Below are 22,845 nucleotides of genomic sequence, written 5' to 3'. Positions count from 1 at the left end.
GTGAGATGGACTTTAGTGCACAGATAAACATCTCACATTTTATCGGTCTACCTGGAGTATTAATACATGGGTGATGTAGTTCTCAGTGTTCTGTAACTCTGTTAATGTTCCAGAACTCAAACTTCAAGGGTATAATTTGATACCCTTGAAGACCCTTGCTGCCCTCAACTTTTAAGGGTATATGACTGAGAACTTCATTTGGCTAGTGAATATTGATGTCTACAAATGATGCGACAAAAGTAATCCATACTAATCTACTCACATCATATGTCAAAGTATTTGAGTTGTACATCTAATCTTGCAAAAATAAAGTAACAAAATATTTATCTGTCTGTCTGTCTGTCTGTCTGTCTGTCTGTCTGTCTGTCTTTCTGTCTGTCTGTGTCTGTGTGTGTGTGTGTGTGTGTGTGTGTGCGCACACAACCTTCTCTCCCATCAGTTGTGTAAAGCAGGATTTGTGTATGCATGTTCGATCTCGTTAAGGTCAAGTCTGGGTCGTAGCTCGTAGGTCAGAGTATTGTACATGTACCAAGGATGTAATTTAGAGTTATGTGTCAACTACATTTATGTGTTGTACACATGAAGATGAAATATTTATCCACTCCAGAGAGCCAGAGGTTAGAGTGTGCACTAATGACGGTGTGTGTGCCCTGGTTAGCTAACTGCTCTGTCACTCATGATGTTACAACAGGCCTCACAGTGATTTTATGTTTGAATAGTATGTATATTAATGAATCACAAACCAGTGGGTCATTTTGCAAACTCATTCAGCAGGATGACTAGACAGATTATGGTTTGAGAATGATGTGAGATGATACTATGATCATATTTAAAAAATGTCTATTGCTAGTAGAGGTCGACCGATTATGATTTTTAAACGCAGATATCGATTATTGGAGGAATAAAAAAGCCGATGCCGATTAATCGGCTGTTTTTAAAAAATGTATTTGTAATAATGATAATTACAACAATACTGAATTAACACTTATTTTAACTTAATATAATACATCAATAAAATCAATTTAGCCTCAAATAAATAATGAAACATGTTCAATTTGGTTTAAATAATGCAAAAACAAAGTGTTGGAGAAGAAAGTAAAAGTGCAATATGTGCCATGTAAGAAAGCTAAAGTTTAAGTTCCTTGCTCAGAACATGAGAAAGCTATGATGAAAGCTGGTATGAAAGCTGGTGGTTCCTTTTAACATGAGTCTTCAATATTCCCAGGTAAGAAGCTTTAGGTTGTAGTTATTATAGGGCTCTCTATACCATTTGTATTTCATATACCTTTGACTATTGGATGTTCTTATGGGCACTTTAGTATTGCCAGTGTAACAGTATAGCTTCCGTCCCTCTCCTCGCTCCTACCTGGGCTCGAACCAGGAACACATCGACAACAGCCACCCTCGAAGCATCGTTACCCATGCAGAGCAAGGGGAACAACTACTCCAAGTCTCAGAGCGAGTGATGTTTGAAACGCTATTAGCGCGCACCCTGCTAACTAGCTAGCCATTTCACATCGGTTACACGAGCCTATTCTCGGGAGTTGATAGGCTTGAAGTCATAAACAGCAGAGCTGCTGGCAAAACGCACGAAAGTGCTGTTTGAATGAATGCTTATGAGCCTGCTAGTGCCTGCCATCGCTCAGTCAGACTGCTCTATCAAATCATAGACTTAATTATAACATAATGACACACAGAAATGCGAGGTCATTAATATGGTCAAATCCGGAAACTATCATCTCGAAAACAAGACGTTTATTCTTTCGGTGAAATACGGAACCGTTCCGTATTTTATCTAACGGGTGGCATCAATAAGTCTAAATATTACTGTTACATTGCACAACCTTCAATGCACAGAATTATGTCAGAATTATGTAAAATTCTGGCAAATTAGTTCGCAATGAGCCAGGCGGCCCAAACTGCTGCATGCATATACCCTGACTCTGCGTGCAATGAACGCAAGAGAAGTGACACAATTTCACCTGGTTAATATTGCCTGCTAACCTGTATTTCTTTTAGCTAAATATGCAGGTTTAAAAATATATACTTCTGTATATTGATTTTAAGAAAGGCATTGATGTTTATGGTTAGGTACACGTTGGAGCAACGACAGTCCTTTTTCGCCAATGAGCACTGCATCGATTATATGCAACACAGGACACGCTAGATGAACTAGTAATATCATCAACCATGTGTAGTTAACTAGTGATTATGATTGATTGATTGTTTTTTATAAGATAAGTTTAATGCTAGCTAGCAACTTACCTTGGCTTCTTACTGCATTCGCGTAACAGGCAGTCTCCTCGTGAGGCAGGTGGTTAGAGCGTTGGACTAGTTAACCGTAAGGTTGCAAGATTGAATACCTGAGCTGACAAGGTAAAAATCTGTCGTTCTGCCCCTGAACCAGGCGTTAACCCACTGTTCCTAGGCCGTCATTGTAAATAAGAATGTGTTCTTAACTGACTTGCCTACTTAAAGATTAAATAAATAACATCTGCAAAATCGGCGTCCAAAATTACCGATTTCCGATTGTTATGAAAACTTGAAATCGGCCCTAATTAAATCGGCCATTCCAATTAATTGGTCGACCTCTAATTGCTAGTATTATTAGTCACCTCTGTTATTATGATGATTGTGGTAAGGATACTAGTTCATGGCAAGAGGCTATTTTACTTAAACAGATTCAATGACACTGGGAAGGGTATCGCTTCCTCCCTCCAACACACACACACACACACACACACACACACACACACACACACACACACACAGAGTGTACAGCCGATAAATCTTCTGCTGAATATTTTTTATGGAAAATTTCTCTCCTTATACGCTCTTATCACTCCTCGTCCTCCTCCTTTTCTGCAGTCCTCCAAATGGATTATATTTTCTGCCTAATTTGGCAAATGTTGTGTCCCAGAGTGGACAGAGAAATAAAGCGCGAGAGATGGAGGGTAGGAGAGAGGGAACGAGGGAGGGATGACATAAGCACTACTGTTCCGCTGCATGTACTCTGCTTCACTATATCTCTGTCTCACACAGCCCTGAACAAACTGTGGTGCTTCAAAATCACGTTTTATTGTCATTTGCACAAGTACAGTGAAATGCCTTTCTGGCCAGCTCTTTCCCAACAATGCAGTAATAAATATCAGTAGTAAACATATTATACCATAAAATAAAGTAAAGTAGAACAGAAACATAGGAGAAATAGAACACGAGTACCATATTTAAAATGTGTGGTGGGGTTAGAGGGGTAAGGTGACTAGGCATCAGGATGTATGATAAACAGAGTAGCAGCAGCGTGATGCGTGACACACATGATGATTGTGCGTCCGTTATTTAAAGGGAGAGATCAAGCTGATCCTAACTGTTTCAGGCCGATTTCCATTTTGCCCTGTTTATCAAAAGTGTTGGAAAAACATGTCAATAATCAACTGACTGGCTGGTTTCCGCTCAGGTTATGTCACTGCGACCTTAAATGTCCTAAATGATGTCATCACTGCCCTTGATTCTGAGCAATGTTGTGCTGCTATTTTTATTGACTTGGCCTAAGCTTTTGATACAGTAGACCATTCCATTCTTGTGGTTCGTCTAAGGAGTATTGGTGTATCTGAAGGGGTCTTTGACCTGGTTTGCTAACTACCTCAAAGAGTGCAGTGTATAAAGTCAGAGCATCTGCTGTCTCAACCACAGCCTGTCACCCAGGGAGTACCCCAAGGCTTGAGCCTAGGCCTCACGCTCTTCTCAATTTACATCAACAACACAGCTCAGGCAGTAGGAAGCTCTCTCATCCATTTATATGCCGATGATACAATCTGGCCCCTAAATGCTCTACAACAAAGCTTTCTTAGTGTCCAACAAGCTTTCTCTTCCCTTAACCTTGTTCTGAATACCTCTAAATTAAAGGTCATGTAGTTCGGTAAGAAGAATCCCCCCCCTACCTCTGAGGGTTTATAGCTTGAGGTAGTCACCTCATACAAGTACTTGGGACGATGGCTAGACGGTACACTGTCCTTCTCTCAGCACATATCTAAGGTTAAATCTAGACTTGGTTTCCTTTATCATAATCGCTCCTCTTTCACCCCAGGACCATCCTACCCATGCTAGTTTACTCGACGCCAGACCCACTGGTTGATGCTTATTTATAAAACCCTCTTAGGCCTCACTCCCCCCCCCCCCCCCCCCCCCCCCCCCTATCTGAGATATCTACTGCAGCCCTCATCCTCCACATACAACACCCGTTCTGCCAGTCACGTTCTGTTAAAGGTCCCCAAAGCGCACACATCCCTGAGTCGCTTGTCTTTTCAGGTCGCTGCAGCTAGCGACTGGAACGATCCGCAATTTTTTGTTGTTGTTGAGCTGGACAGTTTCATCTCCATGTCTTCATTTAAAGACTCCATTATGGACACTCTTACTGACAGTTGTGGCTGCTTCACGTGATGTATTGTTGTCTCAACTTTTTGCCCTTTGTGCCGTTGTCTGTGCCCAATAATGTTTGTACCCTGTTTTGTGCTGCTACCATGTCGTGTTGCTACTGTGTTGTTGTCATGTGTTGCTGCCATGCTGTGTTGTTGTCTTAGGTCTCTCTTTATGTGGTTATGGTGTCTCTTGTCATAATGTGTTTTGTCCTACTTTTTTTCTTCTTTTAAACCCAGCTCCCGTCCCAGCAGGAGGCTTTCTGCCTCTTCTTGGTAGGATGCCATTGTAATAGGATTTGGTTCTTAATTGACTTGCCTAGTTAAATAAAGGTGAAATCAAATTTAAATGTTTGCAAGTGTGCGTGTGTAGAGTCAGTAGGAATGTGTGTTAGCAAAGTAAGTGTGTGTGTGTTGGAGTCTGTGTGAGTGATTGTGTGGAGTCCTCTACATAGTCAGTGCAAAAATCGAAATAACTTTGCATTAGTCTAGATTAATGATCAAGGTTGTTTTTCACATTCATATTTCATATCTCCATATTATCCTTCTCTCTGGGCTTTGTTGTAACTTCATGTTTACTTTCATGGCTGAGGCTCAAGTATAACAGGCCACTGTTACTACGGGCCAACTACTGTAGGTGACCTGACCAGGAAAAGTCTGGCACCTAGAAGTTCGAGGCAGGTGATGAATACAGCTGAATGTTCTTTAAATCAAGGACAAGATCATATGAGCAATATAACTTATAATACAGCCTTCTTTCAAAGTGGCTTAGCTGGAGAACAGAATTTCCCAAATATCCTTTATTTCTATGGTTTCAATGCTATTGTTAGAGATGAGCACACAAACTGTACATGCAACATCTTAATACAACATCGGTCCACCTAGTAGTGCTTCTAATTTAACTCATTATGGTGAAACTAACATCCCCACTGCCTGATCCTTTGTCTGCCATTTTGTGCCGTCTGTACGGTAGTTGCAGTGTTTTCCCATTATGAGGAGAGAGGGCGTCCTGATCCTTTGTCTGCCATTTTGTGCCGTCGGCTAGGCTATCAGACCAGACCGTATCTCATAGTTACGTACTTCAGAGCGAGAGAGAAAGGGAACTGGGTGGCTAGACAAAAGTACAAACGTACATGATGTAGCAAATGTACTAGATAATCCAATAGATATATAAACAATAGATGAGCTGGCTGAATAATATATTACACATTACACAGATGGGACCAGGCTACAAGAGTAAAGGGTGTGCTTCTAACACTGTGGCTGATTGAAGTATAACATCTTGAGTCATACTGTGCTGCAGCTCTCATAAGAGCAACATCTACATGTTGTTCAGAGAGGTTTTTTGGGCATGTCTCTCAAGATTTTGCAAACCATTTACACTATTGAATGAAAAGTGCTAACTTTCAGATTGCCCAGAATCATCTCATCATGGGTGTCTGCTTAAGTGAGCTAAGCACCTCGGATCCCCTCTCTAAAACGTCTGCCTCCCTGCCTGTCTGACTGCCTCCCTGCCTGCCTGCGCTCCTTTCAATGAACTGATCTGTCTCTGTCTGTCTGTCTGCCTGCCTGCCTGCCTGACCCCCTGCCTGCCTGCCTGCCTGCGCTCCTTTCAATGAACTGATCTGTCTCGGTCTGTCTGTCTGTCTTTGCCTCCCTCCTTTTGATGAACTGATCTGTCTCTGTCTGTCTGTCTGTCTTTGCCTCCCTCCTTTTGATGAACTGATCTGTCTCTGTCTGTCTTTGCCTCCCTCCTTTTGATGAACTGATCTGTCTCTGTCTGTCTGTCTGTCTGTCTTTGCCTCCCTCCTTTTGATGAACTGATCTGTCTCTGTCTGTCTGTCTGTCTTTGCCTCCCTCCTTTTGATGAACTGATCTGTCTCTGTCTGTCTGTCTGTCTTTGCCTCCCTCCTTTTGATGAACTGATCTGTCTCTGTCTGTCTTTGCCTCCCTCCTTTTGATGAACTGATCTGTCTCTGTCTGTCTGTCTGTCTTTGCCTCCCTCCTTTTGATGAACTGATCTGTCTCTGTCTGTCTGTCTGTCTTTGCCTCCCTCCTTTTGATGAACTGATCTGTCTCTGTCTGTCTGTCTTTGCCTCCCTCCTTTTGATGAACTGATCTGTCTCTGTCTGTCTGTCTGTCTTTGCCTCCCTCCTTTTGATGAACTGATCTGTCTCTGTCTGTCTGTCTGTCTTTGCCTCCCTCCTTTTGATGAACTGATCTGTCTCTGTCTGTCTGTCTGTCTTTGCCTCCCTCCTTTTGATGAACTGATCTGTCTCTGTCTGTCTGTCTTTGCCTCCCTCCTTTTGATGAACTGATCTGTCTCTGTCTGTCTGTCTGTCTTTGCCTCCCTCCTTTTGATGAACTGATCTGTCTCTGTCTGTCTGTCTGTCTTTGCCTCCCTCCTTTTGATGAACTGATCTGTCTCGGTCTGTCTGTCTGTCTTTGCCTCCCTCCTTTTGATGAACTGATCTGTCTCGGTCTGTCTGTCTGTCTTTGCCTCCCTCCTTTTGATGAACTGATCTGTCTGTCTGTCTGTCTTTGCCTCCCTCCTTTTGATGAACTGATCTGTCTCTGTCTGTCTTTGCCTCCCTCCTTTTGATGAACTGATCTGTCTCTGTCTGTCTTTGCCTCCCTCCTTTTGATGAACTGATCTGTCTCGGTCTGTCTGTCTGTCTTTGCCTCCCTCCTTTTGATGAACTGATCTGTCTGTCTGTCTGTCTTTGCCTCCCTCCTTTTGATGAACTGATCTGTCTCTGTCAGGCAGTGCAATAATGAGCAGTTGTAAATGCCACTGTTGTTGTTGTAAATGACAGACTGGGAGAGGAAATGCTATCTGGCTGATGATGAATCACTCGCTGCTCCTTTCAATAGCCTTGTTAGTCTACAATAATACATGAGCTGCCTGTTCAGGCTATATCAAAGAGATGGTGAGAGCACAAGTAAAATAGTGCTAACTTGCAGTTATCTATCTTGTTCGTGTTGAAGGGTAAAGCTTTGAATTTAATTTGACCCCCTACATTTATGTTGTTTTTATGCTTCTCTTCTCTGTACCAGGGGCTCTGTACTAGGGGCTGCAACCCTTGAAGACAATTGGAGAGCTGAGAAAATTGATTTATTTTGACTGAAAGATTAGTCAACAATATTCTGGAAAGTTTCAGAAACACTGTTTAAATATATTTTTACTCTCCATATATACAACAACAAAAAACATGTCACCATAATTTGCACACAATTTTATAACAGTTTGAAATTCATTCATGACAATGTATTTTGTGAATTATAAGCTTGTTACTTTCGCTGTACAAAAAACTCTCTGACTAGTTCAAATATAACATAATCAGAATAGTTTGGACCTGACCCTTTTAATGCAGAACGTGAGTGTTGGATTTTTGCAAATATTTTGTGAAAGATTATGAAATAATTAATTTGCTATTACTGAGGAGGAAACAATAGCTGCTCTGTGAATGATGTTGCCTTAAATGCGTATGGTAATGAGCAAGCCCAACATGGATGTCTGTGTGTGTATAGTGTGTCTGTATATGTGTGATTGCATATGTCTTTATGTGTGTGTGTGTACAGTGATCCTGTGCATTTATGAATGCCAATCAAATCAAACTTGATTTGCCACATGCGCTGAATACAACAAGTGTAGACTTTACAGTGAAATACTTACTTCAAGCCCTTAACCAACAGTGTAGACTTTACAGTGAAATACTTACTTACAAGCCCTTAACCAACAGTGTAGACTTTACAGTGAAATACTTACTTCAAGCCCTTAACCAACAGTGTAGACTTTACAGTGAAATACTTACTTCAAGCCCTTAACCAACAGTGTAGACTTTACAGTGAAATACTTACTTCAAGCCCTTAACCAACAGTGTAGACTTTACAGTGAAATGCTTACTTACAAGCCCTTAACCAACAGTGTAGACTTTACAGTGAAATACTTACTTCAAGCCCTTAACCAACAGTGTAGACTTTACAGTGAAATGCTTACTTACAAGCCCTTAACCAACAGTGTAGACTTTACAGTGAAATGCTTACTTACAAGCCCTTAACCAACAGTGTAGACTTTACAGTGAAATACTTACAAGCCCTTAACCAACAGTGTAGACTTTACAGTGAAATACTTACTTACAAGCCCTTAACCAACAGTACGTTTCAAGAAGAAGAAAATATTTACCAAGTAGACTAAAATAAACAGTAACACAACAAGAATAACGAGGCTATGTACAGGGGGCACCGGTACCGAGTCAGTGTGGAGGCTATGTACAGGGGGTACCGGTACAGAGTCAATGTGGAGGCTATATACAGGGGGTACCGGTACAGAGTCAATGTGGAGGCTATGTACAGGGGGCACCGGTACCGAGTCAGTGTGGAGGCTATGTACAGGGGGCACCGGTACCGAGTCAGTGTGGAGGCTATGTACAGGGGGCACCGGTACCGAGTCAGTGTGGAGGCTATGTACAGGGGGCACCGGTACCGAGTCAGTGTGGAGGCTATGTACAGGGGGCACCGGTACCGAGTCAGTATGGAGGCTATGTACAGGGGGCACCGGTACCGAGTCAGTGTGGAGGCTATATACAGGGGGTACCGGTACAGAGTCAATGTGGAGGCTATATACAGGGGGTACCGGTACAGAGTCAATGTGGAGGCTATATACAGGGGGTACCGGTACAGAGTCAATGTGGAGGCTATGTACAGGGGGCACCGGTACCGAGTCAGTGTGAAGGCTATGTACAGGGGGCACCGGTACCGAGTCAGTGTGGAGGCTATGTACAGGGGGTACCGGTACAGAGTCAATGTGGAGGCTATATACAGGGGGTACCGGTACAGAGTCAATGTGGAGGCTATATACAGGGGGTACCGGTACAGAGTCAATGTGGAGGCTATATACAGGGGGTACCGGTACAGAGTCTATGTGGAGGTTATATACAGGGGGTACCGGTACAGAGTCAGTGTGGAGGTTATATACAGGGGGTACCGGTACAGAGTCAATGTGGAGGTTATATACAGGGGGTACCGGTACCGAGTCAATGTGGAGGCTATATACAGGGGGCACCGGTACAGAGTCAGTGTGGAGGCTATATATACAGGGGGCACCGGTAGCGAGTCAGTGTGGAGGCTATATACAGGGGGCACCGGTACCGAGTCAGTGTGGAGGTTATATACAGGGGGTACCGGTACAGAGTCAGTGTGAAGGCTATGTACAGGGGGCACCGGTACCGAGTCAGTGTGAAGGCTATGTACAGGGGGCACGGGTACCGAGTCAGTGTGAAGGCTATATACAGGGGGCACCGGTACCGAGTCAGTGTGAAGGCTATATACAGGGGGCACCGGTACCGAGTCAGTGTGAAGGCTATGTACAGGGGGCACCGGTACCGAGTCAGTGTGGAGGCTATGTACAGGGGGCACCGGTACCGAGTCAGTGTGGAGGCTATGTACAGGGGGCACCGGTACCGAGTCAGTGTGAAGGCTATATACAGGGGGCACCGGTACCGAGTCAGTGTGGAGGCTATGTACAGGGGGCACCGGTAGCGAGTCAGTGTGCAGGGTACAGGCTAGTTGGGGTAATCTGTACATGTAAGTGGGGGCAAAGTGGCTATGCATAGATAATAAACAAACAGCGAGTAGCAGCAGTGTACAAGAGTGGGGTCACGTGTCAATGTAAATTGTCCGGTGGCGATTTTTATGAATTGTTCATCAGTCTAATGGCTTGGGGGTAGAAGCTGTTGAGGAGCCTTTTGGACCTAGACTTGGCGCTCCGGTACCACTTGCCGTGCGGTAGCAGAGGAAGTCTATAACTTGGGTGACTGGAGTCTTTGACAATTTTATGGTCTTTCCTCTGACACCGCCTATTATATAGGTCCTGGGTTGCAGGACGCTTGGCCCCAGTGATGTACTGGGCCGTATACACTACCCTCTGTAGCGCCTTACTGTCGGATGCAGAGCAGTTGCCATACCAGGCGGGGATGCAACTGGTCAGGATGCTCTCGATGGTGCAGCTGTAGAAACTTTTGAGGATGTGGGGGCCAATGCCAAATCTTTTCAGTCTCCTGAGGGAGAAAAGGTGTTGTCGTGCCCTCTTCACCACTGTCTTTGTATGTTTGGAACATGATAGTTTGTTGGTGATGTGGACACCAAGAACTTGAAACTCTCGACCCGCTCCACTTTGCGTGTGCATGAATACAGTGCGTGTGTGTGTGTGTATGAGTGAGAGAGAATACATTGTGTGTGTGCGCACACACGACTACTGTGTGTGATTGTGCCAGAGGGCAGTTTTCCAAGAGTACTGGTCTTATTGTGGGGTGTGAGGACTTTAATGTTGGCGCAGGTTGGCCAGCCCTCCCCAGGGCCTCAGTGTCCACCCACCCATCCACCCTAACGCTTTGATCACAGACACAAACACACATACATACACACGCATGCCACACACACACATACATACACACACACTTGAAAACTACAATTACGAACAAACAACAGGTTCATCTAAGCTTCAGGCTGTTTAAAATGCTGCCTTTGTTGTTTTCTCTTCATTTCTCTCTGCTCTACAGCATGTCCCTCACCTTCTCCATACTTGCACACTTTCCGGAGAAAGGTTTTCAAAAAGTGGTGAGGTGATAAAGTGATTGCTTGTCACCTCAGATAGATAGGACAACTGAACCCCGGTAGACAGGACCAGTCTGTGCCTCTATAGCTTTGGGATGGGAAGTCTGTTAATTCTAGCGCTACGTTGCTCCACCGTTGTGACACTGTTCTCCAGCTAGGCTTGAGGGAGAGACTATGACGCGTGAAAATGGCATCTCTGTTCTATCCTCGTCTTTCTTTTCCTCCATTTGAAAATAACATCTCTCGCTCTCTCTCCTCGAGTTGTAATTGGCCCTCTTATCCTCCCTTCACAATCCCCAGTGTCTGCCTGCCACAGACCATCAGCAGCTGAACAAAGGAATCCAACGCTCTCCTTTAATGATGCATGAAAATAGCAGTGCACAGGCAGAGAGTGGCCTACTATGTTTTACTGCCATATTGAGAATAGATAGCCTTATTGAGACATTATGGTTGGCTAATTTCCTCCTCTGTAGACTGTGAGCGGTTTTGTAAGAGCAGGATTTGTACCACAGCTATTCTGATTGTGTCGTGGTTTGTGTTGTTGTTGTTTGCGTCTTACCTGTTCCGTAGGTGTACATCCGTATCCTAGACAACGAGTGGAATGTCTACAGACGCTACACGGAATTCCGGACGCTCCACAACCACTTACGCTCACAATTCCCGCAAGTCGGCACCTTCAACTTCCCACCCAAGAAAGCCATAGGGAACAAGGTATGTACGGTCGGAGAAATCGTTGCCTTTTTGATGTAATCCGGTTTTTACTGTTGGTCACCCTCCTTCAATGTTGTTTTAAATGACCTGTAGTCAGATGTATTGAATGTAAATGCATTGTTAAGTCATATATTGTGGTCACTTGTCCATCACTTTAATCAACAGGCTTGGATGTTAGTTACAGTAGCCCCGGGGCAACATTACCTCCCTCTCTCTGTCTTCGTCTCTCCACCGCTCTCTCCTTCCTCCCTCTCGTTTCAGCTCCAGAGGGAAGGAGTCTGTTTAAGTCTCTGAGTAGAGTTGAGGGGGCTGTGAGTGCTTTTGTTACAGAAGTTGTAGAGTAACTTTGACATGGAAACACAAAGGAGTGCACTAGGCCTGGGGGCAGAGTTTAAAACTAGATAGTGTGAGAGGGTGTTTGGAGCTGACAGTAAAGACGTAGGGACAGAAGGTTCATATAGAGACAGGATTGCGTGTGTGTGTGTGTGTGTGTGTGTGCGTGTGTGTGTGTGTGTGTGTGTGTGTGCGTGTGTGTGTACATGGGTAGCTGTGCGTAAGCATTTGTGTGTGTAATCAGTGAACCTGCTTACCTGGGGTATGGGCTGTCATGTCACTTTTAATCTCATCATTGTTTCCTCTGATTCTCTCTCCTTCCCTCCCTCTATCCTCTCAGAAGGAACACTTTGTACAGACAAGGCTTAGTTCTTCTCCCTCAGGTGAAGCGTGGTGCGCTGGCAAAAAGCCTCCCCCTCTGTCTATCTGATCTCCTCTGACAGAGATGCTGTTATGGAGATGTGTTGTTTAACAGCACTGTAGTCAAACAGATAAACTGTTCTCTTTATTTCACTCACTGGGGACGTACAATATGTTCAGTTTGCTCTCTCTTCATTCAACACAGCATCGTTGGAGCTCGGAAATATGGAATATCTCCACTGTATATATTCTAAAGGTAGACGCTGGGGCTTACATGTTGGAGAGATGTATAGCTAATCTTATAGATGTATAGCTAATCTTATAGCTGTATAGCTAATCTTGTCAGTTGGCTACAGCAAGGGATATGAAGGGAGCTAATTCTAATAGCCACAATACCCATAGGATGTATCTGCGTTAGCTTGCAGGATCGGGTGTAAAGAATGGAATACAGGTAGTGTTGTGTGGTGACATTTTAATACATCTCAGTTTTGTGATGTCAAGCACCATAACTACCAGTGTATGTAAGAATCACAGCTCAATGTATTACCACGGCAACATTATCTGAGCATTACTCGGCCTCCTGCTGTCGCTGAGAATCTCCTAACTGCATTGACATAGCATCACAAACACACACACACACACACACACACCTGCTACTGACAGCCCCAAAACAGCTGATTTGTCAAGGGCTCGGCTGGCAAAACACGCTAAATGTTCCCGAGCGCACCTGTCACATCCGTCCTGATGGACACCATTGCCATGCCTGCGGAAGGAAGAATGATGACATCAAAGGCTGCGACTGTCTGTCTGCTCTGCTCTGCACCCGCTTCCCAGAGTTCAACTGTCAGGGTTTCTCATCTCAGATTCACAGAGAATTCTTATTGCTTTGATGGAGGTTTTTCCTGTCTCTCTCTGCGTCTTTCCTACCCATGTTCCTTTCATTTGGATCAAATCAGTCAATTTTCAATTGCTGCTTTCCTCTTCCTCCCCTGCTGGGCTGCTTCGTAGAGGCAGTGTTAGGGGGTTCCACCAAATCAGAGCGCTGTTCGAGACTACGGAACTGTGTACTGTCCTACTCTCATCATTTTTGAAACAATATTTGATCTTTCTGATAACAAGATCGTTATGATCTGTAATATCACAGAACTTGGAGGGCTGTTAAAGTCAGGGCTGGCGTTTCACCTTGAGCGACAGAACAGGAGAGCTAAGTGAATAATTAACCAGTAAACGTGGAATCATTTATGAATCTTGTATGTGGTCTTCACATGTAACATTCAATATGCATGTCTAATGCCTTTAATGAGGGCAAAGAGACATTGTGGAGGTCTTGTATGAACATTCCTGAGTTACTTGTGATCTTTTATGCATCAGTTGCACGGCGGTTTGTGTGTATAAACGTTTTCATAGGAGCGGTCTTTGAGGAGGAGTTTCTTTGCGTGCCATAATCATAAGTCGATGTGGCGGCCCGATTTCTGTTCTACAGTATCTCGCTGATGTTTTTGTATTTTAGTCTACACTTCCTGTTTGTGACATTAGTTACAAAACAAAGTTAACTATCTTTATAGTTGGCATCTCTTTGTTTATATTATGTATCTTCCAAGCTAAAAATGGTGTGTTTGTGTCATGGCTTGATTGTTGTACCCCTACGGACGATACGTTTCTATTCGCTAAACCCGTCACAAGCTTTGCATTTGAGTTCCATTGCAAACAACTCCTTTGAACCTCACAAATCTGTTCATGCCCTACCCATGATCCTTTGCTGGAGCTGTGTTGGCCTACTTTGAGCTCTCGTCGCTTTGCTTCCTTCCTCTGTCAGGACTACTCACGTCTGTATCACCGCTCGGAATGGGCATGGCCGTGCTTTTGGGTTGCTAGACGTTCTTGTTAAATGCCCACCTATCCTCCCCTACCAACCTCCCTCCTATCGTTTCTGTTTTAAGAAACCTACTGTCTTAATCTGTGATTGAAATTTTTGCCTGTCACAAATTTCCAATAAGATATTTGTGTCTATTTTACAACAATCTGTGATACTGAGTTGGTCATACTGTTCCCTCTGATCTTGAGATTTGTCCTCTGTCTCACTGACTGTGTGGTTCACTTGTGTCGCCATCCTCTCAATGTCTGTACACACACGTGGATAGACATGCCCGTGTGTATCTGTCTGAGTTGCCTTGTAAATTGATGTAACATGCCTCATAGCGCACAGGTGTAGCCAGTGGCAATCCTATCTATAGCAATATCTCCCTGTGTCTGTGCCTTCAGTGTTGTGTTGATATCCATGTCTACCCGAGTGTGTCCCTGTCTTATAGTGAGTTAAATCACAGTAACATGCCTCATATACAGTAGCAGACAGGTGAACGCTGGTGGGATAAGACTAGTTCATGTCTTTATATGTGTACATATACAGTGCCTTGCGAAAGTATTCGGCCCCCTTGAACTTTGCGACCTTTTGCCACATTTCAGGCTTCAAACATAAAGATATACAACTGTATTTTTTTGTGAAGAATCAACAACAAGTGGGACACAATCATGAAGTGGAACGACATTTATTGGATATTTCAAACTTTTTTAACAAATCAAAAACTGAAAAATTGGGCGTGCAAAATTATTCAGCCCCTTTACTTTCAGTGCAGCAAACTCTCTCCCGAAGTTCAGTGAGGATCTCTGAATGATCCAATGTTGACCTAAATGACTAATGATGATAAATACAATCCACCTGTGTGTAATCAAGTCTCCGTATAAATGCACCTACACTGTGATAGTCTCTGAGGTCCGTTAAAAGCGCAGAGAGCATCATGAAGAACAAGGAACACACCAGGCAGGTCCGAGATACTGTTGTGAAGAAGTTTAAAGCCGGATTTGGATACAAAAAGATTTCCCAAGCTTTAAACATCCCAAGGAGCACTGTGCAAGCGATAATATTGAAATGGAAGGAGTATCAGACCACTGCAAATCTACCAAGACCTGGCCGTCCCTCTAAACTTTCAGCTCATACAAGGAGAAGACTGATCAGAGATGCAGCCAAGAGGCCCATGATCACTCTGGATGAACTGCAGAGATCTACAGCTGAGGTGGGAGATTCTGTCCATAGGACAACAATCAGTCGTATATTGCACAAATCTGGCCTTTATGGAAGAGTGGCAAGAAGAAAGGCATTTCTTAAAGATATCCATAAAAAGTGTTGTTTAAAGTTTGCCACAAGCCACCTGGGAGACACACCAAACATGTGGAAGAAGGTGCTCTGGTCAGATGAAACCAAAATTGAACTTTTTGGCAACAATGCAAAACGTTATGTTTGGCGTAAAAGCAACACAGCTCATCACCCTGAACACACCATCCCCACTGTCAAACATGGTGGTGGCAGCATCATGGTTTGGGCCTGCTTTTCTTCAGCAGGGACAGGGAAGATGGTTAAAATTGATGGGAAGATGGATGGAGCCAAATACAGGACCATTCTGGAAGAAAACCTGATGGAGTCTGCAAAAGACCTGAGACTGGGACGGAGATTTGTCTTCCAACAAGACAATGATCCAAAACATAAAGCAAAATCTACAATGGAATGGTTCAAAAATAAACATATCCAGGTGTTAGAATGGCCAAGTCAAAGTCCAGACCTGAATCCAATCGAGAATCTGTGGAAAGAACTGAAAACTGCTGTTTACAAATGCTCTCTATCCAACCTCACTGAGCTCAAGCTGTTTTGCAAGGAGCTGATAAACTGATAGAGACATACCCCAGGCGACTTACAGCTGTAATCGCAGCAAAAGGTGGCGCTACAAATATTAACTTAAGGGGGCTGAATAATTTTGCACGCCCAATTTTTCAGTTTTTGATTTGTTAAAAAAGTTTGAAATATCCAATAAATGTCGTTCCACTTCATGATTGTGTCCCACTTGTTGTTGATTCTTCACAAAAAAAATACAGTTTTATATCTTTATGTTTGAAGCCTGAAATGTGGCAAAAGGTCGCAAAGTTCAAGGTGGCCGAATACTTTCGCAAGGCACTGTAAGTTGAGCTGTACAACAAAATCGTCAGTGTTCGTATCCAAGGTGTAAGCAGTTTTGATGTTGATGTGGCATTACTTTGTAACTGAAGACCAGCTGTTGTTCATATCTTTTAATATACTGTTCAATCGGGGTGTCGCCTGTGTTTGTTTTACTAACCAGAGTTGAGTGTGATGATGTCACTCAATGTAGAGTAAAACACTCAAAAACATTTAAAACCATGCCCATTATTATCATATTTACCAGCATGCACTGCTGCAGGTGAATACAACTCAGGAGTTTCAGACCACTGTCTTTGGGAGAAACTAGGCCATCAAAGTAACTAACGCCTTATGATAGATATATATACAGTACCAGTCAAAAGTTTGGACAAACCTACTCATTCAATGGTTTTTCTTTATTTTTACTATTTTCTAAGTTGTAGAACAATAGTGAAGATATCCAAACTACAATATCACATATGGAATCATGTAGTAACCAAAAAAGTGTTCAAATCAAAATAGGGGCCTCCCGGGTGGCTAAGGCACTGCAGCTAGCTGCACCAGAGACTCTGGGTTCGAGCCCAGGCTCTGTCGCAGCCGGCCGCGACCGGGAGGTCCGTGGGGCGACGCACAATTGGCCTAGCGTTGTCCGGGTTAGGGAGGGTTTGGCCGGTAGGCATATCCTTGTCTCATCGCGCACAAGCGACTCCTGTGGCAGGCTGGGCGCAGTGCACGCTGACCAGGTCGCTAGATGCACGGTGGTGCGGCTGGCTTCCGGGTTGGATGCGCGCTGTGTTAAGAAGCAGTGCGGCTTGGTTGGGTTGTGTTTCGGAGGACGCATGGCTCTCGACCTTTGTCTCTCCCGAGCCCGTACGGGAGTTGTAGCGATGAGACAAGACAGTAACTACTAATATTTGGATACCACGAAATTGGGGAGAAAAAGGGGGTACATTTTTTTTTAAATCAAAATAGATTTTTGATTCTTTGCCTTGATGACAGCTTTGCAAACTCTTGCAAACTCTCTCAACCAGCTTCATGAGGTAGTCACCTGGAATACATTGCCTTGTTAATTTGTGGAATTTCTTTCCTTCTTAATGCATTTCAGCCAACCAGTTGTGTACAAGGTAGGAGTGGTATACAGAAGATAGCCCTATTTACTGCAAGGAAACCACTACTAAAGGACATCAATAATAAGAAGAGACTGGCTTGGGCCAAGAAACATGAGCAATGGCCATTAGAACAGTGGAACTCTGTCCTTTAGTCTGATGAGTCCATAGTAGGTGAATGGGTGATCTCCATATGTGTGGTTCCCACCGTGAAGCATGGAGGACGAGGTGTGATGGTGTGGGTGTGCTATGCTGTTGACACTGTCAGTGATTTATTTACAATTCAGGCTGTAGTGGAGCAGTTTGAGAGCTTCAAGTTCCTTGGCGTCCACATCACCAACAAACTTACATGGTCCAAGCCCACCAAGACAGCCGTGAAGAGAGCACGACAAAGCCTATTCCCCCTCAGGAGACTGAAAAGATTTGGCATGGGTCCTCAGATCCTCAAAAGGCTCTACAGCTGCACCATCGAGAGCATCCTGACGGGTTGCATCACTGCCTGGGATGGCAACTGCTCGGCCTCCGACCGCAAGGCACTACAGAGGGTGGTGCATATGGCCCAGTACATCACTGGGGCCAAGCTTCCTGCCATCCAGGACCTCTATACCAGGCGGTTTCAGAGGAAGGCCCTAAAAATTGTCAGAGACTCTAATCACCCTATTCATAGACTGCTCTCTCTGCTACAGCACATCAAGCGATACCGGAGCGCCAAGTCTAGGTCCAAAAGGCTTCTTAACAGGTTCTACCCCCAAGCCATAAGACTCCTGAACAGCTAATCAAAGGGCTACCCAGACCCCTCTTTTACGCTGCTGCTACTTTTTGTTTATTATCTATGCATAGTCACTTTAGCTCTACCTTAATGTACATATTACCTCAACTACCTCGACTAACTGGTGCCCCAGCACATTGACTCTGTACCGGTACCCCCTGTACATAGCCTCGCTATTGTTATTTTACTGCTGCTGTTTAATTATTTGTTTCTTTTATTTTCTATATTTTACTTATTTATTCTTTACTAAATACTTCGTTTTTCTTCAGACTTATTAAAGCATTGTTGGTGAGAATTTCACTGTAAGGTCTACGTATTCTGCGCATGTGACAGAATTTGATTTACTATATATATTATATATATATATATATATATATATATATATATATAAAATGTTTTGTCCTAAAGTGTTTTATTTGAATGATAACACAATTACTTAAGCACTCACTCACATTAACTTAAGTGAATGAATGCAACAACCGTGTCTGTCTAACAAACATAGCCAATGGTGGTAACTCTACAATTAACTGTTAACTGGAAAGACAGACAGCTAGAAAAAGTAGGAGACTGTGTTATGAGAATTTTGTTATCAATGTTCATAAACTTCAATTAATCTTGGTCACGAAAGTCAGAAAAGCAATAGATTAAATTGCTTACCTTTGATGATATTCAGATGTTTGCACTCCCAGTTAATAAATGTTAATAAATGTTCCTTTTGTTCCATAAAGATCATTTTTATATCCAAAATACCTCCATTTGTTTGGCGCATTATGTTCAGAAATCCACAGGCTCGAGCGGTCACGACATCGCAGACGAAAATTCCAAATAGTATTCGTAATGTCCACAGAAACATGTCAAATGTTTTTTATAATCAATCCTCAGGTTGTTTTTAAAATATATAATCGATAATATATCAACCGGGACAGTCACTTTTTCAATAGGAGAGGGAGAGACAATGGCTGCCCCACTCTGTTGCGCAAGCAAAACTCTGCGAACACCCAGCTATCCACTGACGCGATGTTATCTTTCTCGCTCATTTTTCTAAATAAAAGCCTGAAACTATGTCTAAAGACGGTTGACACCTTGAGAAAGCCATAGGAAAAGGAATCTAATTGATATCCCTTTAAATGGAGGCAAAGCATCCAATGGAACAGAGAGCTTTCAGGAAAACCAGCACAACCTGGTTTGATTTTGTTCAGGTTTTCGCCTGCAATATCAGTTCTGTTATCCTCACAGACAATATTTAGACAGTTTTGGAAACTTTAGAGTGTTTTCTATCCTAATTATATGCATATTCTAGTTTCTGCGCCTGAGAATTAGGCAGTTTCAAATGGGTACGTTTTTTAGCCAAAAACTAAAATCCTGCCCCCTGTACTCAAGAAGTTAAATTCACAGTATTTTTGAACACCATAGCAGTGTACCTTTCACACTGAGTTGTAAAATGTGAATGCCACTGGTGTTGAAAAGTATCAGTTGGACAACACTCAGAGTTGTCGTCACCTACTGTAATAGTATCTACACCATTGGAGTAAGGAAAAGGACACTATGACAGTGTTAAAAGAGCAACGCTTTGAAAAGTGTTAATTTAACATTTTTCTGATGGTTCTTATATATAAACTTCAAAAGTGTTACATTGTACACCCACAGTTTTCAATTGATTGATTGGAATTTTGACATCCACAGAGCATAGGGGCTAGAGACAAGGACTGAGAGAGGCTCAGTGTGTCACTGAGTGAGAGTGAGAGAGACAGAGAAAAGGAGGTGTTACATTTCCATGCAAACAAACCATTAAATGAGACATGGCAGCTGGGACCTTATCTAATCTGACAGCTGGCATCATTCTCCACCCACTTACCCTACACACTTATCTATAACTCCTACCTGTACTTTCCCTCTCATTCTGTATGGTACAGTTTTAATGTCTCCCTTGCCTCTGTCCTCTCTTCTCCTTAGGATGCCAAGTTTGTAGAGGAGCGTAGGAAACAGCTCCAGTCGTACCTGAGGATGGTGTTGAACAAGCTGATCCAGACCCTGCCAGAGTTCTCTGCTAAACCCACCAAGGAGACCCTGCTGCAGCTGCTGCCCTTCTGCCAGTGAGTGACCCCACTCTGTGTGTGTGTGTGTGTGTGTGTGTGTGTGTGTGTGTACATGCGTCAGAGTGTGCCATGTCAGATGGGAAAAACACGCATTTCACAAAGTACTTCATAATAATACATTTCCTGACACATCTGTGTGCGTGTGCGATAGATAATGCAAATTGTTTTGTGAACACCTTGAAAGTGACTTCTTGTGCCAGCTCAGTCATAGCATCCAGTCATTTCCTGCATCATTCACACCAATTGAGGCTGTGACCACTCGGTGAGCACGACCAATCACAGATCCCAACAAGAATTCTGTCCTGTAGCAGCTGATAGTCATAACACAGAGGTTCTAAAACGCTGAGATAAAATTATCAAATAAAATTTGATTTGTCACATGCACCGAATACAACAGGTTGTAGACCTTACTGTGAAATACTAACTTACAAGCCCTTAACCAACAATGCAGTTAAGAAAATAGAGTTAAGAAAATATTTACTAAATAAACTAAAGTAAAAAAATAACAAATTATGAGGGGTACCGATTCCGAGTCAATGTTCGGTGGTACATGTTAGTCGAGGTAATTTGTACATGTAGGTAGGGGTAAAGTGACTATGCATAGATAATAAACAGCGAGTAGCAGCAGTGTAAAAACAAAGGGTGGGTGGGTGTCAATACAAATAGTCCGGGTGGAAATTTGATTAATTGTTCAGCAGTCTTATGGCTTGGGGGTAGAAGCTGGTAAGGCCTTTTGGACCTAGAATTGGCACTCCGGTACCGCTTGCCATGCGGTAGCAGAGAGAACAGCCTATGACTCTGGTGACTGGAGTCTTTGACCACCTATTTATTATATAGGTCCTGGATGGCAGGAAGCTTGGCCCCAGTGATGTACTGGGCTGTACGCACTACCCTCTGGATGTCGAGCAGTTGCCATACCAGGAGGTGATGCAACCAGTTAGGATGCTCTCAATGGTGCAGCTGTAGAACTTTTTGAGGATCTGGGGACCCATGCCAAATCTTTTCAGTCTCCTGAGGGGGGAAAGGTGTTGTCGTGCCCTCTTCACGACTTTCTTGGTGTGTTTGGACCATGATATTTTGTTGGTGATGTGGACACCAAGGAACTTAAAACTCTCAACCCGCTCCATTACAGCCCCGTCGATGTCAATGGGGGCGTGTTCGGCCATCCTTTTCCTGTAGTCCATGATAATATCCTTTGTCTTGCTCACATTGAGGGAGAGGTTGTTGTCCTGTCACCACACTGCCAGGTCTCTGACCTCCTTCCTATAGGCTGTCTCATCGTTGTTGGTGATCAGGCCTGGTTGACTTGTGTCATCTGCAAACTTAATGATGGTGTTTGATTCATGCCTGGCCACACAGTTGTGGGTGAACAGGGAGTACAGGAGGGGACTAAGCACGCACCCCTAAGGGGCCCCTGTGTTGAGGATTAGAGTGGCAGATGTTTTGTTGCCTACCCTTACCACCTGGGGGGCGGGCCGTCAGGAAGTCCAGGATCCAGTTGCAGAGGGAGGTGTCTTGTCCCTGGGTCCATAGCTTAGTGATGAGCTTTGTGGGCACTATGTTGAACGCTGAGCTGTAGTCAATAAACAGCATTCGCACATAGGTGTTCCTTTTCTCCAGGTGGGAAAGGGCAGTGTGGAGTATGATTGAGATTGAGTCTTCTGTGGATCTGTTGGGGCTGTATGCGAATTGAAGTGGGTCTAGGGTTTCCGGGATGATGGTGTTTGATGTGAGCCATGACCAGCCTTTCAAAGCACTTAATTTTTTTATAAGCGTCCGGATTACTGTCCCGCTCCTTGAAAGCAGCAGCTCTAGCATTTAGCTTGGTGTGGATGTTGCCTGTTATACATGACTTCTGGTTGGGAAATGTACGTACGGTCACTGTGGGGGGAACGTCATCGATGCACTTGTAGATGAAGCTGGTGACTGAGGTGGTATATTCCCCAATGCCATTTGATGAATCCTGGAACATATTCCAGTCTGTGCTAGGAAAACAGTCCTGTAGCGTAGCATCCGCATCGTCTGACCACTTCCTTATTAAGCGATTAACTGGTACTTCCTGCTTCACTTTTTGCTTGTAAGCAGGAATCAGAAGGGTAGAATTATGGTCAGATTTTCCAAATGGAGGGTGAGGGAGAGTTTTGTACGCGTCTCTGTGTGTGGAGTGAAGATGGTCTAGAGTTTTTTTCCCCTTTAGTTGCACATTTGACATGCTGGTAGAAATGAGGTAAAACAGATTTAAGTTTCCCTGCATTAAAGTCCACAGCCACTAGGAGTGCCGCTTCTGGATGAGCATTTTCTTGTTTGCATATGGCCTCATACAGCTCGTTGAGTGCGGTCTTCGTGCAAGCGTCGGTTTGTGGTAGTAAATAGACGGCTACAAAAAATATAGATGAAAACTCTTGGTAGATAGTGTGGTCTACAGCTTATCATGAGGTACTCTACCTCAGGCGAG

The 22,845-nt window shown here is 43.7% G+C and overlaps 1 protein-coding gene across 3 annotated transcripts in view; it reads left to right on the top strand.

Annotated features, from left to right (window-relative positions):
• LOC149974360 (sorting nexin-29-like) overlaps window positions 1-22,845 on the top strand; it is a 117,269-nt gene that overhangs the window by 89,529 nt on the left and 4,895 nt on the right. For 2 of the 3 annotated variants that reach the window (XR_016489306.1, XM_090212149.1), the window contains exons 19-20: window positions 11,601-11,741; window positions 20,248-20,387. Coding sequence is in view for 1 of the 3 variants with exons in the window: in XM_090212149.1 (XP_090068275.1) it covers window positions 11,601-11,741; window positions 20,248-20,387 (281 nt within the window). In the remaining 2 variants the exon portion in view is untranslated. Of the gene's footprint in view, window positions 1-11,600; window positions 11,742-20,247; window positions 20,388-22,845 lie in introns of those variants that run through there. The other variant, XR_016489305.1, reaches the window with a different exon arrangement.

The sequence above is a fragment of the Oncorhynchus mykiss genome, chromosome 20 (genome assembly GCF_057628025.1).
Source record: "Oncorhynchus mykiss isolate SJ-2025 chromosome 20, ASM5762802v1, whole genome shotgun sequence".
Lineage (NCBI taxonomy): Eukaryota > Metazoa > Chordata > Actinopteri > Salmoniformes > Salmonidae > Oncorhynchus > Oncorhynchus mykiss.
Note: the sequence above shows the minus strand (reverse complement) of the source record. Positions and strands in the feature narration are given on the sequence as shown.